Source organism: Octopus bimaculoides, chromosome 9 (genome assembly GCF_046866305.1).
Source record: "Octopus bimaculoides isolate indiv1 chromosome 9, ASM4686630v1, whole genome shotgun sequence".
In the NCBI taxonomy this organism is placed as follows: Eukaryota; Metazoa; Mollusca; class Cephalopoda; order Octopoda; family Octopodidae; genus Octopus; species Octopus bimaculoides.
This window is the reverse complement of record NC_142936.1, coordinates 70609797-70626377: the sequence shown is the minus strand read 5'-3', so window position 1 is coordinate 70626377 and position 16581 is coordinate 70609797. Positions and strand designations below refer to the sequence as shown.

The following is a 16581-nucleotide window of genomic DNA, read 5'->3' as shown; positions in this document are numbered from 1 at the left end:
CCACACAATTCCTGCCCTCACCTGTATGCCATTTATGCACCTATATTGAATTTTAATATTAACCTTATAATGCTTATTGTTAATAATTCTTTGTTTCAAATACTAAGCTCTTATTAGTAGCAAATGATGAAATTGAAAGCTAGTTCAAGCTTTTAAGAATTCTTTACATTTGAACAGCTTTATTGCACGGAAGCAAATAAATTATTAAATGTAACTCTATTTATTGAAGTTTTAATTCAAATTAATAGATTCCACAGCTTTAAGAAATCAACTTAAGATATAAAATTTTTAAAGTACAAATCTTCCACACAGATTATTTTATACTATTATTTTATATTTTTCTTTTGTTGCACATTTTTCTTAATAATAATAATTGCTTAATAATCTAATTGTTAAAGTCTATTTTGAAACCATTAATTTTACAGTTATTTTTGATTTTTAATCTTTAAAAATTGTATGTATTAAAAACAGAAAGTGTGTGTGCATGCATGTATGTGTGCCTGCATAAAACAGTTTTAATAACTATAAACTATTGAGCTATATTTATATAACCTAATTTATGAGTGGTCATACATTTTAAAACATTCTAGTCAAATATTTAATGCATGTAGTTTTCCATGGGAAAATTCTTTACGGTTATTGTTTTAACATAATTCTACAGAATATAATACATAAATGAGGTTTTGTAAACAAATCCCCACTGAATTATTTTATTTCCTGCTGCATCTTAACCAATATTTTAACTCTTGCTTTATTTGCCTACCAAGCTTGCATTTTATCATTGCTTTTTTAACAAGTTATCTACACATTATTGTTTAGTATTAAAATGTTGGAAGGTTTACTGAGGTTTTATTTTTACTTTTCATGAAAACAGCAAGAATAAATGATGTGGCTCAGTGATTCATTCACTAAACACAAAAATATTAGTTTCCTTCCACTTAGTTTTTTTTTTTTTTTTTGACATTTTAGAAGGTTTATAGTGGATATGGTTAATGCCACAAATTCACTAGTATTTTGCTGGATATGGAGGGATTAAAAGGAAATAATGATCTTAATAATCAGAATTCAACTCTAAATGATAATAATAAAAATCATTTCAACATCCACTTTTCCATGCTTGCATTGGTTAGAGAGAATTTGCATGGGATTTTTCTATGGCCATTTACCTTTTCTGTCACACACCTTTTCCTGTTTTCAAGCAAGGTAATATTTCTCCATGGCCAGACATTGTTTTTTCAGGATATTGGAAATAAATGACACTGCTCATATAACAGTTACACTGACAGCCATCATGCAATGTCAAGACAAGGAGACACCCCCCCACACACACACACACATACACAAGTGTGATGTGTTTCTTTCAGTTTCCATCAACCAAATCCATTCCCAAAGCTTTGGTTTTCAAAATAGAAAAGTGAGTCAGTCAACTCCAAGGAGTAGAAACCTGAGTAGTATTATTTAAAAAAAAAAAAAAAAACTGAGTAAATAACACAGTAACTCCATGTTAATTGGTCAAGTGTTTTTTTTGGGGTTTTTTTTGTTTCATTATTTCTGGACGAGGTCTACAATGTGTGTATATGTAACAGTGGTATTCTATTGTGGGTTTCAACTGAATACAAATAATACATGACAAAGTTGTATTTCTTGCTTTTTCTGCTGATACTACCTTTATTTATCCATCCACTCATAGTTCTTTTAAAATATACTCTGAAGCTGCTACTTTTACCACCCAACTACATTCTCTTTTCAATTTTTTCTTGTTCTTTCCCAGTCCATTACTAAGAACCATTATTATCTTTATATACCTTACTATTAACCATATACTCCTTGTTTAATAACTAACAATGAAATAAAATTATCTTTAACCAGCTTCTGTTAACATTTGCAAATGCTAACCAGATGAGTGTATGAACAACTGAATACTACTGTATGAAATGAGAAATATATTCTTCCTATACTAAGAGGAAAGTAACAGATCAAAGACGTTGCGTGTCATGTATTGAAAATGTGAAATATTTGCTGGTAAACATACAAACCTTCAGCTGACTCAATCCAACTTACAACTGTGCTAAAAAAGAAGTAATGAGTATTAATAGATTAGATTCTTCATCTGTGAACTTGTTTCTTCTATCATAATGTTTCATAATTAAGACTTACACTCTTCAGCTGTTTGTCAGCCACCCTAATTAGTGATTTGACCAACACTTACTCATGTACTTTGTACTGTCTGTTTAAAATAAAAAATTAATAATATTCTATAAACAGGAATTGGATTATATTTCATTTAATGGTTCATGTTGTTCATTAAAACTAATTTACAGGTTTTAGTTCAGTTTTTGGATAAACTCAATTTATTAACATGTCATATTTTCAAGATCATTTTTTGTATTTACAAAAAAAAATCTTTGGATTCAACAAATTATACGTCTGTTACATTTCCAACCTGTTTTGTTTCACTCAAAATTAATAGAAGTTTATCTGGTCTATTACCATAATGATAAAATTTTGTCTGTCTTTTGGAGGTTACATATCAAAACATAAGTAAATTTTAGTGATAACTGTGAAGTTAATGCATAAGGCTCTATCCAAACTTTAAACTGGTATGATTATCTTCTTGAAGGAAATCTGAATATCTTTAACCGTTTAGCATTGTTTACTTTGTCAAATTTTATACTTATATATTCATATTTCATAAAATTAATCCTGTATTATCTCGTAGCTTTGAGATTTCAAAGATGTGATTATTTATTTTTAGTATGACATTGCAGTGTAGATGTGAGAGAGCGGCTGGATCTCACCAGTTTTAATGTAAAACAGGTAGAATATTTGGACCAGATATGGCTGGTTTAAATGCTAAAGGGTTAAAATAGCCTTACAGGACTATTTATCAATTGAAATTCTTGCCCCAAAATATGTATGCATGTGCTTTGGAAAAGCCTTTGCCTCAGGCTAATAAATAGGAAAAAATGTGTAAAACTATGACTTCCAAGCACTGAAAATGTCCATCAAAAAATGAAAGAGAAGTTAATATATTGATCAGTTTTACATATATATATATATATATACATATATATATATATATGTGTGTGTGTATCTGTTAACATTTTAATAAAATTTATTTAGTTGGTATATGAATAGGAGCATTCTTTCCTTTCAAATTGCTATGGAAAAATGTTTAGTAAATGTTTTTCACTTTATTGATAGACTATGCAAGTGCCCTACTTTGCAAGATATTTCAGTCAACTCAGCAACTAAACCTGATGGACTAGCTACCTTCTCTGCCTTTACATCCTTCATTGTGCTTGTGACTATATTACTATCAACTGCAATGTCTGGTCCCTGTGTTGGATCTATTTGGAGGAGATCCTCTTCCTGTCTTTCATACATTCTTTGCATTTAACAACCTCTTCTAATAGTACTTTCATGCCTCTTAGTTTTTAGAATCAGTTAAAGCACGTGTGCTGTTAACATTCTTCACTGTCTTCTCCCAAATAATGTCTTGATTTTCTTTTCTCAAATACATTGCTTTGCAATTCAGAATACCTGACATTTCTGATCCTTAGATTGCAAAACATATGCAAACTTTTTACTTTCAAATTCCATTTTAGCTACTTCATATTGTTCTTTGCTGCTCAGTTTCTTCCAGTCTTTCCTGTCCTGTCTTCTGGTTTTTATGGCTCTCTCTACTGTATTATTCCACCACCACAAAATTTTCCATTTGGCTGAGACCTTACTCCAACCATAGATCTGACCTGTGACACTCAGTAGTTTGTCTTGTAAGAACTCCTTGTTACCTTTGTCATCCACTCCTCTCTTGTAGTAATGGAGCTAATAAAAAATAAAATGGGAAAATCTTTGAATTAAACATTCCTTTTGGTAGACAAGTTACACATGTAAACACATAATATTGAAAGGATTTCTCTGTATCTTTATTATAAAATACTGTGATATGACAGATATGATATGATAGATACATACAAGATATATTGTTGGTGACCCACTCAGCATTTGCAATTTGTTATGTCATTTTCTTTCCTTGTTCCTGTGTTCAAGTTCTACTAACTTCCTGTTTCTTCCTCATTGTCCATTTCCTTTCCTCTTTTTAATCCACCCCTAAACCACTTGTTTTCTGTTCATATCGAAATTATGAATATCTTGAATTTTCTAATAGTTTTTCTTTATAAATTTCTATGTCTCATTCTCAGTTGATAATTTTGATTAATGCAGTTCTCCATTTGAGCCTTGATTCTCCTGTTTACTTTTTACATTTAGCCGCCACATCACATCCAATATAACTGGCTACTCCGCACTCTTGGAGGACTTATCAGTGTGGGGTTGTAAGGTTACAAAGGGTAAAAAATGCTTCATTACTAGGAGCAAGAATAACCTCTCTGATAAATCTCGGGCCAAGGACTCCTCTTGTAATGACATGCTTTCCTCCTCAGATGAAGAACTTTTCACAAAGAAAAATGAAAAATATTTCAATATTCCTTTCTATAATATTTTGTAAGTGTATTAAGACTTTTATGAATAACAAGGCTTGTTTTCTTTATTTAGAAATGGAGATGTTTCTCTGTTTAAAACCAAATATATTTTGTATTTAGTGTTTGGGTCTTTTATGTTTAATTCTAATAGGATATTCTTCAACATGTATTTAAAATTTTAAAAGGTTAGATTTAAGATCATACTGTAATAATTTTAAAAATCTGTATCACTGATAGCATCAAAAGAAAAGCTTCATATATATTTAAAATCAAAAACTTATGCTTACAGATTGTTTTAGAACTTCACTTTTAAACAATATATAGAAGAATTAGGAATTTTTTTTTTTTTTAAAAAGCAGATATTTTCAATAACTTTGTTAAGTTTTATTAGTGTCTAAGAACAGTAAAATAATTTAGTAAAAATTCTGGATTCAGGGCATTGTCCATCCCACTCTCGAATTTCATTTTTGTTATTTTTATTGATTCTATAATATCAAGTTATCTTTTCTCTATGAACTTTTGTCAGCAATTCAGTTAATTTCTTTTGTTGTCATCTTGACCCCTGCGTGAAGAATTTGTCGCTTGTTATTCTATTAACTGAATCTAACAAAAGCTGCAGTTTCTATCAAGATATTCTTTGAAATGTAGCACCCAGAGGTCTGTTGTGTTGTTAGCCCCATGCTGTGACGCATGTTGCCATGATTATTTATGCTATTAGTAATGCTCTGTTCCGGTCAAGCCCCTTGACCATTGACATCACAGCCCTTTTCTTCTAGCTCATCTCTTCCCCACAGTTAATCATCAAATATGTAATACCAATTGGATCAATAACCTTTTCTACATTTCATGGTTCAGTATTAATGTCCTTTCTTTCTCTTATGATCATAATTATTGTTTAACGTCCGTCTTCCATGCATGCATGGGTAGGATGATAGAAATACTAAATATAATTTTTTAAAATATTTTTAAGTTCTGCTCCACTTGAGATATTTTTGGCCTTGGTTATTCTTAAGTTGATAGAATTATCACTAGTCATGCAATGTAGTCACATGCTTATCTCTAACAGATCTGTAGCTTCTAGCTTCATAATATTAATGTAAGAAATCAAATCACCTTGAAATCTCAGAGGTACTGGTTATTTTTATAGATGTGGGCACACCTTTGTGGTTAAGCTCACTTTCCAACGATGTGGTTTTGGGTTCAGTACACTGCACAGTACCTTGATCAAGTATCTCTTATAGCCTGGGTCATCCAGTGCCTTGTGAGTGAATTTGTTAGGCAGAAATAGTATGGAAGTCCATTGTGTACATGTATGTGTATGTCTTTGTTTCCCCCTCCCCCACCACCACATTTGTTTGCATCCCCTTATTAGCTAGCAGTTCAGTAAAAGAGACCGATAAAGTAAGTACTAAACTCAAGAGGTTAGTACAGGGGTTGATTTAGTTGACAAAACCCTTCAAGGTGGTATGCTAGCATGGCCACAGTCCGATGACTGAAACAAGTAAATGATAAAAGATAATGACATTTTTACAGTAAAATCAAGGAAATAATGGAATACAATTTTCATTCACTTTCTGAATCACTAAGTGGAAAATGTAGAAAATAAAATGAAAATACTGAAATGGTAAGAAAAACGGGGTGCAAGTGTAGGAAAATGAAGAAGTAAAAAAAAGACACTCCGACCATGACTATCCTTTTTTTTTTTCATAACTAGGATTACCTTATCCAATATACCTTGCTTTTTTTCTTTATCAAGATGGATAGTAGGATGTGAGTTTGAGGCATATTTCGACTTCTCTTTCTAGCAGGTCAAGCAACTACTATAAACTTTTGAAAATTATTGCTTTCTGCTGAAATACATTCCATTTGTTTCAATTAATTTTTAAAACAGTACAGAATTTAGTAAAATAACTTTGTTGTTATTAAGTGGTGTTTGGAATATAAATTAACATAAAATTTTCATGGAAACTTTTGATTTAGATCACTTGAAAAAAAATTTGTATCATACAATCAAGGGCGCTCTCAGGTAGGGTGGTATCAAAAGTGTTAAAGTTAGCAAATAAGAATTTGTAAAAGAGCAGTAATAGGATTGCATCCTAATTAAATGACTTGCTGTTATTAAAAAGTTGGCTTCTTTTTTGTTTTTAATGTAAATTACACCGTTGGTGTCCATTTTCCAGACAGTATTTAGACAGATGTATGAAATTGCAATTTTAAAGCTATTTGTGTTTCTTGCTGGTTTTGTATATTTTTAATTAGCCATGAACAGATTCATTATTTCATATCTCTTTTAGTTTGCATATCATATATTGGCTGTCATCTATAGAATGCTGGCATGTAACACATATCCTTTTAGTTGGCATCATAGTCTTATTCCTTAAATGTTTCATTTAATTAAGATGAAGGAATACCAACATAAAACATGGCAACCTCAAGGAAGAACCAAATCTTTAAACAAATGCTTATTTATATATTTATTGAGATGATGATGATTGAGCATTAAGGCTTATTGTCTTGTGTAATGTTTTTGTTTTCAATTTGTAATGCTGTATATGATATACCTACATAGTTCATGTGTTACTGACACAGCTATTTTTCTTATGGTATTTTTTTTTTGCATATTATTTCTGAAGGTTCTACAAATTTTGCTTGTAAACTTCTCATTTTCAACAGAAGTTCAGTTGCTATTTCAGTGATAAATTTACTTTTTTTGTCTCCTTGAAACTTCTTTGAAAATTATCTTCATGGTTCTTTTGGTTGGTAACTTTTTTTATAAAAAGATATTTCATTAGAAGAACACTATTTCCTGCAGATTGATATCTCTATTGATAAAGACATTCCTACAGCAGTAGATTGGCAGAAAAGACAAAAAAAAAATAATACTAAATAAATAAAAAAGCATGTGAAAAATTGCCTTACCGTATTTAGTTATGTCCCTTTAAATTCTGGGTTTAAATCTTGCTGAAATTAACTTTACTTTTCATTCTTGGGAAGTCTATGAAAAGAAGAACCAGTTGAGAACTGGGATTGGTTTAATCGACTATACTCAATCTCTTGCTCTTTCTTGAAAATGTTTGGTATTGTGCTTCTTTTATATATCAATATTACTTTCTTGTTGTTTCAACATAGGTTCAGTTGCCATTTCAGTGATAAATTACATTTCATACAGATGCTTGATTTTTTTTTTCTTTTTCTCCTTCTGAACTCAGTGTTCATTAAAAAAAAAAAATTTTTTTAATCTTTCTGAAACTTTTTTGAACTTTTCGTCTCCAGAATTTGTTTAAATCAATTCACAACTAAAAATATTCACAGCAATTTTTTTTTGTTTCTTTTCTGTTTATATAAAATAGAAATATTCAAATTAATATTAACTCTTTGGATGTCAACATGTTTTTTTTATTTATTTATAACTAATGTTTTTGTTTACAACACAATATAGAATTAAATATATCATTCTTCAATTCTTTCCTTTTTTTTTCACTGTAGAGAACACTTAGTTAAAGAAAATGCTCAGTTGTGGATACGGCGAAAGCAATTGATAACAGAATTAGCAGAATATATTTATCCAATTACTGAGGTAAGGATTTTGTATATCATCTAAATTATAGTGAGCTTTGCTGCTGCCACATCTATTTATGTTTCCCATACCACTTTCTCTTATTTCCCCCATTACAGAATGTTTATTCTTCTCAACTTTAATGTACAAAATGCAGAACCTGATTCCATTTACCAATTTTATTGAACAAATTTTATGGTGTACTAACAATAATTTACTTGTTTTTATTCAACAATTTCAGTCTGTTTTCAACTAAAACATTTGATTCTTTTTAGATCTTCCGTTGCATTTTCATTCTAGTTGCATTTACATTATATATATATATGTATTTACTTTGAAATGGATGCATCGTGTTCAATTAAATAATAAATTATATATATGTATGTGTATGTCTCCATTGTCAGTTTTTTCTTCCTAACTTTGAAGACTCATATTGTCATTGAATGCTCAAAATGAGTAGATAGACAGCCGACAACTGATGAAGGGTCCTTTCTCTGTGTTTACTTGTTCTGTTTTCCATTTTTTTCCTTGTTGTTTACATATTTCATATAATTTGCACTATTGGTGACGTCCTGTACCCTTATATGCATGTATGTATATATATATATATATATATATATATATATAAACATTAATTTATGGTAACAATTATAGCTGGACAAATATTTTTTTTAACTATGTACAGAAAATAGATATCAAATTGATCAAGGTTTCAATCTTGATACCATAAACTACATGTCAGTTTCTAAATAGTTTAATGTTTTTGTTGCCAAATGTCTATTGAAATGCTCTGCTTTCATTTTAATTAATTTCAAAGAATATGAGTAAAGTAACTCTGTCGTTATTGAGCTGGTGTTTGGAACATAAATCAGCATGAAATTTTGATGGATGATTTTAATTTAAATCACTTTAAAAAAGGGAGTTTGTATCATAGGACCAAAGGAAATCTCAAGCAGGCTGGTATCAAAGTCACTTTCTGTCTTATTATTTATGGTGCTGCTTGATTAATAGAACAAGAGGAGTTAAATTTTGAATTAATGACTCTTCAGCAGAGATGCAGACACCTTATCTGACAAATGTAACATTTCAATAATCAAAATGATGACTTTGAGTAAAATGCTTCCTAAAATAACATCAGAATATCTTATAGCTAAGATTTTTCTGCTGCTAAAAGAAAATTCATTTTCTCTCCCTTGGAGTAATTTAAATTATATTTTCACTTTTTTAATTAGTTTTTTTTTTTTCATATTGATGTTTATTCAAAATTCTACTGATGGTCTCCATATTAATAGCAAATTATGTCTGGTTAGTATACACACACTTTCATTAATTTCAGGATTCTAATAAACAATTTTTCATCTGTGATGTGAAACTTCCAAATGCAGAAGACATTCAAGGTAACTTGTTGGTTGTAATAATTTATTTAATTAATGTTTTAATTCTATTATTGATGGTAATACTAATAGCTAATATTCAGTTTGAGTCCCCACTAAATCAAATTGCAGTGCACTGATTGAATCCAATTTGCTCATTTCCATGGTGACAACACCAGATATATGAAACATGTGAACAGTAAAACCTGTAATTTGCTCTATTAAGCTACATCTTACAAAAGCAAACTGTGAGCACCCTAACTTTACTTACTGATTGCTCATACCTTTTATCGTTTACCCATGACTTGTTTCAGTCATTAGACTGCAGCCGTGTTGGGGCACCTCAATATTTTCATTTATGAAATTTATTAACCTGTTGTGGCTTACTTATTTCTTCAATTATATATCAGTTACTCATAGGAGTAAATGTTTCATTTATGACTTGTCTAACACTACCAAACCAGTGTAAGTGACAAGTCTTTCCAGTATGTAACTGAAAGTGCTCCCACTCCAACATTAACAAAAACAAAGAAACATGAACGCTTTTACAAGAAGTTTTACTGTTACCATACTAGTTAAAATATTGTTTGTAACATCTCCAAAATCTTAGCAACCATCACTGACTTGTAGGCATTCATTTACACATCCATCTCATACAAAAATACCCTCCATAAACCTAAACATTCTATTACATAATACTATTCACCCTGTATGCTATCACTCCACACAAAATACAGTCATATATTGTGATACCTTGCTAAAAAGATAACTTCTAACTTTATGGCCTCATCTTCCACCCTACAATTTCGTCAAAATAATTTTGTAAGACAGACACAAACTTTGCTATTTATTTTGCTTGAAACTCAATTCTGTACTGCAAAACTCCTACTACTCTCTCATTTTCTAACCCTATTCTCTTCGCCTTTCTCTGTTCAAATTAGACACAACAATTGATTTGAATGTTAAAACCTAACAAATAAAGGTGAGCGGTATTGTAATTGGGAGTGTTAGGCTCATGGTTATAGTGTCACAGGTTTGATTTCTGGACTGGGTGGCATGCTATGTCCTTGAACAAGGCACTTTTTTTTTTTCATGTTGCACCAGCCTACTTCCTGAAAATAAATATCTGCCAACTGCTAGTGCAGCCCTCTATCTCCTATAAGCTGTCACATCATTGATGTTTTGCTGAGTCAAGGATGGTATACCCTCGAGGGAGCATATATCTGTTCATGACTACAGAGGCACCTGAAGCATTTAGCAAAAGCATGGCTTATGCTGCCACGCTTTCAAGTGATAGCTATGAATTTTTCTTTAAGCCTAACAAAGAAACAGGATCTGATAAAATTCTAACTAATAACCTAAAAGCATGCTGGTATCTTTTTTCAGCAGATTTTTATTTTATCTCAACATAAAAAGGTTCCCTTTCTATCCTGTCCACTATCATATTTTCATTGTTTTTCACAAGACACTCAGAAGGAGACAATTGTAAACAATCAGGTCATTTGCTGCCTGGAATCCATTTACCCTCTTAGTAACTATCTATATATTTTCTGCATATTCACTGCAAACTTATATCATGACTTTAGTAAAGTCTTCAATCATATCAACCAAGAGAATTCTGACAAAATTATCTTCCTCTGGTCTCTGTCCATCACATCATGCCTAAAACTAAAATATGTATTTCTTTTCAAATGTTCACCTTATCAATGTCAGTATATCTCTGGCTTTCGTTTTCTCTCCTATTTCCATTCTGTATATTAATGACCCACTCGCTGTCACCTCTTACCACTTATATTCCAATTCTGATGACGGCCTTTTAATCCCTTACTTTACTTTTTTGATCACTTTAATACCTTCTTCTAACTATGCATAGCATCCATAAACAAAAATCTCAGAAAAATAATCTTACAATGAATATTTATTGATGAATTGCATTTGAATGCAGTATTCTCTATTATTTTTATTATTGTTAAGTTGGTTGAATTGTTTTAATATTTTTTTTCATATTTTTCAGGGCATGATGACACTATGGTTGCTGTTGGATTAGGCTACACGTGTCATATGATTTTAATGTTGTCTCATATTTTAAATTTGCCATTACGGTACCCCATGGAATACCGTGGCTCTAGGTCTCAGATCCAAGACCACATTCACACTAAATTAAGTGAACGAGAACGCAAGTGAGTTTTACATTACTTACAATTCTGTTTCATGTAATTGTTGTCTTTCCTCAATTCCTCTGAAACCATAGATTTATTATGGAGATGTACTTGCATAGCAAGTGACCTGATCTGAAACAAAAACAATTGCAGCGTGGAAGGTGTTTTATAAACCATTTAAAACACACAAAAACTGTTAGATTCACTTCAACATTTAAATTTAATCTGTTAAAATATTTTCATTGCTTTGAAACTGCAACCTGTTCACTGACAAAATTCCATGCTGCATAGATTTATTGATTACAGCTTCTGAATATCCTGATAAACAAATATATTATCTATTCATACTTTCCATTTTAATTTTGCAGCTTTCCATTATATAGTAAAGGAAAGAAAGATTTCTACTTTCATTATGGTGTTTATCTTTTAAATAAGAATATTAGTCAAGTAAGTATAGCTGACATCTTTTGAACAAATTTTTTTCTTTTACTACATCTCAGCTACACTATGAGAATTACTGTTGTAGTGTTATTTAATGTAATCAGCATGAATTCAATATTTTAAGACTAGATACTTCATATCCATTTTCTCTCCATATTTTTGCATAGATTCAATGGTTTCATAAATCTAAACACTGGCATAAATTGCTGGAATTCACACAGCTATCTGACCTTAATATTGAATTTGATAAATACATTCTAACTTTACTTTGAAACAAGTTTTGGATAAATAGCCTAAAGAACTATTTGAGCTTCTATAGTAGAAATGCATTTTTGTTTTATTGCTTGGTCAGGAGGACCCATGATCCATTAAAGGGCCTCCAAAACTGGTGGAAAGAATGCCAGGGAGGAAGGTATCCTCAAACTGAAGACCTGACCTGAATACTTCCAACAGAGAGATTTCAGTTAAAAGCACCTGAGGATCAGGTGGTAAACTGAACAACAGATTACAGGTTAACTCTATAACCAATGTAGGCCACAATGAGATTTGAACCTAGAACAAATACAGTAAAGAATTCCATGTAGTACTCTAATGATTCTACTAACTTAGGCTTCAATGATTGACAAAATAAGTTAGCACCAAACTTGTACTAGTTTTAACTGTATTTCTTCTTTTACAAAGTTGTGTCTACATGCTGTTTTAAGAAACTATAACTTTGCATGCTGTAATTATTTCTTTCGTTTTCTTTTCTCCTAGCTTCGATGGTATTGTGGTCTTGGAACTGCAGATCTCCGATTAACATTACCTAACCTTAAATCACTATTGGAACTTCGGTTAGGTGTAAGAAGGTGAGCTTGCAGTTGAAGAATAATTTAATGATTTTTTTAAAAATTAATTATTACAATGAATTTTTTTTATCTTTAAAATATAGATAGTAATTTGTTAATATAATTAATATAATTGGAGTTTTTTTTATATTTATTTTTTTACATGAATAATAAATAATTTATGTGTGTTGCTTAAAAAATTAATCATGTTAAAATACACTTAAAATTGTATGAAATAGAACCACTTTTTGAACACTTGTATGAAGATGCAACCCAACACCTTCATCTAATGATGCTATGCATTGTTCCTGTCACTAATTACTATCAGTTATGTCCATTATTTGTATTACTCATTTACAGCAAGATATGCTGTACATATTAAGGCTCATTGAATCAATTCACTTCATAATAAAATGTCTTTGTTAAATTTTATAATACTTTCAGTAGTACAATTTGTAAATACTTTTAGTGACTTCTATTTTCTTATTTATTCCATTTTAGTGAACAGTCATCACATTTGAGTCCAGTGCCATCAAATCTTCAGGATTATATATCACCATCTGGCCAAATGACCCTCATTGATTCTGCTACAAGAACTGCCGTATGTGAGATTGACGAACTTGAAGGGGTTGTGGACACTTCATCAAAGTTATCTCCTACTGGCACTGCAGAACTCGCTATGGAAGCTACGTCTGAGCTCCCATCACCTATGACAGCAAGTAATGGTGTTCAAGTGACAGAAGACATGTTTCAAAGAACGGACGACAGTTTCTTTCAAATACAGCGACCGGTTAATAAAATGTTCAGTTTGAGTAACGAAAGCTTTTTGAACAATTCTAATTGTGACAATGACATGTCAGAACAAGACAGGACGATTTCTAGTAGTGGAGACCTTGATTGTGATAATTCTAAACTCACATCGGCGTGGCTGAAAAAATTTTCTCCTGGTTCATATTCCCCTTCAACCATTAGGTCAGCTGGTCATAGCCCAAAACTTCCGTATCGACATACTAGTGGCTTATCAAGTCAAAAGTTATCAGAGCCTACGCAAAGTGAAGCAAGTGTTGGTAGTAACAGTAGCACATCGTCTCGTCACTCTTCACTCCCACAGCAATATTCTCACGAAGATACTGAACTGTGTTCAAATTTTTCGGCAGCAAGTCTTGCTGAATCTTCACAAAATTACTGGACCCACAGACCTGATAATGTTTGTAACAAACATCATTCAAATGATGACTATGGCAGTTTAAATTCTATTTGAATTTATGCTATACATATATATATATATATATATATATATATATATATATATATATATAATATTTGACTATAAAAGAAAATATGTGATACATAAGCTTTTTTTTCCTTTTTCTTTTTGCTTTTTCCTCTCCTCGTATTTTTTTTTAATTACTTCAATTATTATTATTGTTATGAGAAGTTACGAAAGCATTTGATAGGTTATTAAAACATCGGTGAGGCTAATTTAATTTTATTGAAAACTGAAGATGAACTAAAGAGAAAGTAAAAGAATAAAAACCAAAAAACACATGATCTATTTCAAGAGTAAAAAAGATTTATAAAATTCATCTATTCCTTTTAATTGATTTGTTGGTTTTGTTAATTTATTTTTTAGTTTGCAAATATAATGCTGTAATAAGAAAATTTTTTGGTATTTAGTTTAGTTGCTCTGATAAAATATTGTTTTAAAAAAAAAGATAAGCAAATAGCTTGAGTTTTTATTTAGGTGCCGATGAAGTTCTTTCAAGATCTTTCTAGAAATATATGGGGGAAATGCTTTAAATCTCTTGAACGAAATCTGTGTTAACCCATTGTTCTCTGTATTTCTATTGAAATACTGCCTTATGTATTTCAGTTAATTTTTATATAAAGATAGTGAACAAATTTGAGGGATTTAATATAATAACTAATTTTACTTATTATTAACTCTTTTGTTACTATATTTCTGTTGAAGTATGCTGTTCATTTCATTTAGTTTTGAAAATGAAAAAGAATTTAGTCCTTAGTAAGAAAGTGTTTGAATTTGAAACATAAATCAATGTAGAAAATTTTGATGGAAGGTTTTAATTTAGATCACATTAAAACAGGAAGAAGGCATCATAGAACCAGGAACAGCCTCAGGTGCATTGGTATCAAAAAGTTGAATTTGTTGTTTGGAATATTTCACAAAAGGCTCATAGATAAAATTATGATGGAATGTCTGAATTTAAATATGGTTAATTTAAGAAATTAAGGATTTTGTATCATAGACCTAGAATGGTCTGTGACAGGTTAGTATCAAAAGGGTAAAGTTACTTTTAGTTTTTTTGTTGTACTTTTTTTATTTTTACCAGTTCTGTTATTCTGAGTTCCAATTAAGACTTTCTTCTCTGTATAAGCTGAGTTGTCATTTTTGTTTTTACTAATGAAGGCCATTTCTCTTAGCTGTTGTTACTGCTAGCTTATACTTGGCCTTTTCTCTTTGATTCAAACTCTTTCATGCAAGAAAATAACATATACTTAAAAATAATATATTTGCTAAGAAATTCTGAGTTTATTATGAGGAGATAACAAATAAACTGTTATTAGAAGGGTTAATCCAAGATTACTTGTGATACAACATATGACACAAGAAAATTAGCATTTATTAAATGAGGTATTATAAATGTGAGATATGATAGGAAATCAAAGATTTTAAGGTAGAGTTCTGCTATGCTCTTAGCAGAGTACACAACTCAACCTTGCAGACAGTAGATTCGACTTCTTACTAAGTTGTTAGGATAGAGAAAAGCAGTCATTTTAAAAAAACTTTTGGCTCTAAGAAAAAGCAAATATCACAGCTTACCATGGAAAATGTTATATATATATATATATAAATATATATATTATCATAATTTAATATCTGTTTTCCATGCTGGTATGGGTTGGATGGTTTGACTGGAGCTGGTAAGGCCAAGGGCTGCACTAGGCTCCATTGTCTGTTCTGGCATGGTTTTTACAACTGGATGTCCTTTCTAACACAAACAACTACTCCATAGAGTGTATTGGGAGTTTTTTTTTTATGTGGCACAATCATTAGTGTGTTTAATGTGGAGTGGAGGCGCAATGGCCCAGTGGTTAGGGCAGCGGACTCGCGGTCATAGGATCGCGGTTTTGATTCCCAGACCGGGCATTGTGAGTGTTTATTGAGCGAAAACACCTAAAGTTCCACGAGGCTCCAGCAGGGGATGATGGCGAACCCTGCTGTACTCTTTCACCACAACTTTCTCTCACTCCATCTTCCTGTTTCTGTTGTACCTGTATTTCAAAGGGTCAGCCTTGTCACACTGTCACGCTGAATATCCCCGAGAACTATGTTAAGGGTACACGTGTCTGTGGAGTGCTCAGTCACTTGCACGTTAATCTCAGGAGCAGGCTGTTCTGTTGATCGGAACAACTGGAACCCTCGACGTCGTAAGCGACGGAGTGCCAACAACAAAATTAATGTGGAACCAGCAGGAGAGCTTTTTATGTATCACCAGCACCAGTATTAATTCTGCTGTGGCAGTCTTCTTGAGTACCAAATATATATATATACATATATATATATATATATATGTATATAGTATTTTTTATTGAAACTAAAACTGTTTCAATAAAAACAAAAGCATATTTTCTACAACATGTATTGAGCACTTAGTCATTTGACATAAAGCAGCATATGTACATATAGTGTGTTGTAACATGTACAAGTGTATATTTTAC

General features: G+C 31.1%; 1 protein-coding gene across 2 annotated transcripts in view; it reads left to right on the top strand.

Moving 5' to 3' along the window:
• Positions 1-14194, top strand: part of LOC106868034 (UV radiation resistance-associated protein) — a 63157-nt gene extending 48963 nt beyond the window's left edge. Inside the window, exons 11-17 of one of the 2 annotated variants that reach the window (XM_014913131.3) lie at positions 4273-4506; positions 7971-8061; positions 9377-9437; positions 11428-11593; positions 11941-12019; positions 12770-12861; positions 13342-14194. In XM_014913131.3, the coding sequence (XP_014768617.1) occupies positions 4273-4506; positions 7971-8061; positions 9377-9437; positions 11428-11593; positions 11941-12019; positions 12770-12861; positions 13342-14101 (1483 nt within the window). In that variant the 3' untranslated portion in view covers positions 14102-14194. The remainder of the gene's footprint in view (positions 1-4272; positions 4507-7970; positions 8062-9376; positions 9438-11427; positions 11594-11940; positions 12020-12769; positions 12862-13341) is intronic. The other variant, XM_014913132.3, reaches the window with a different exon arrangement.
• Positions 14195-16581: the final 2387 nt, after the last annotated feature.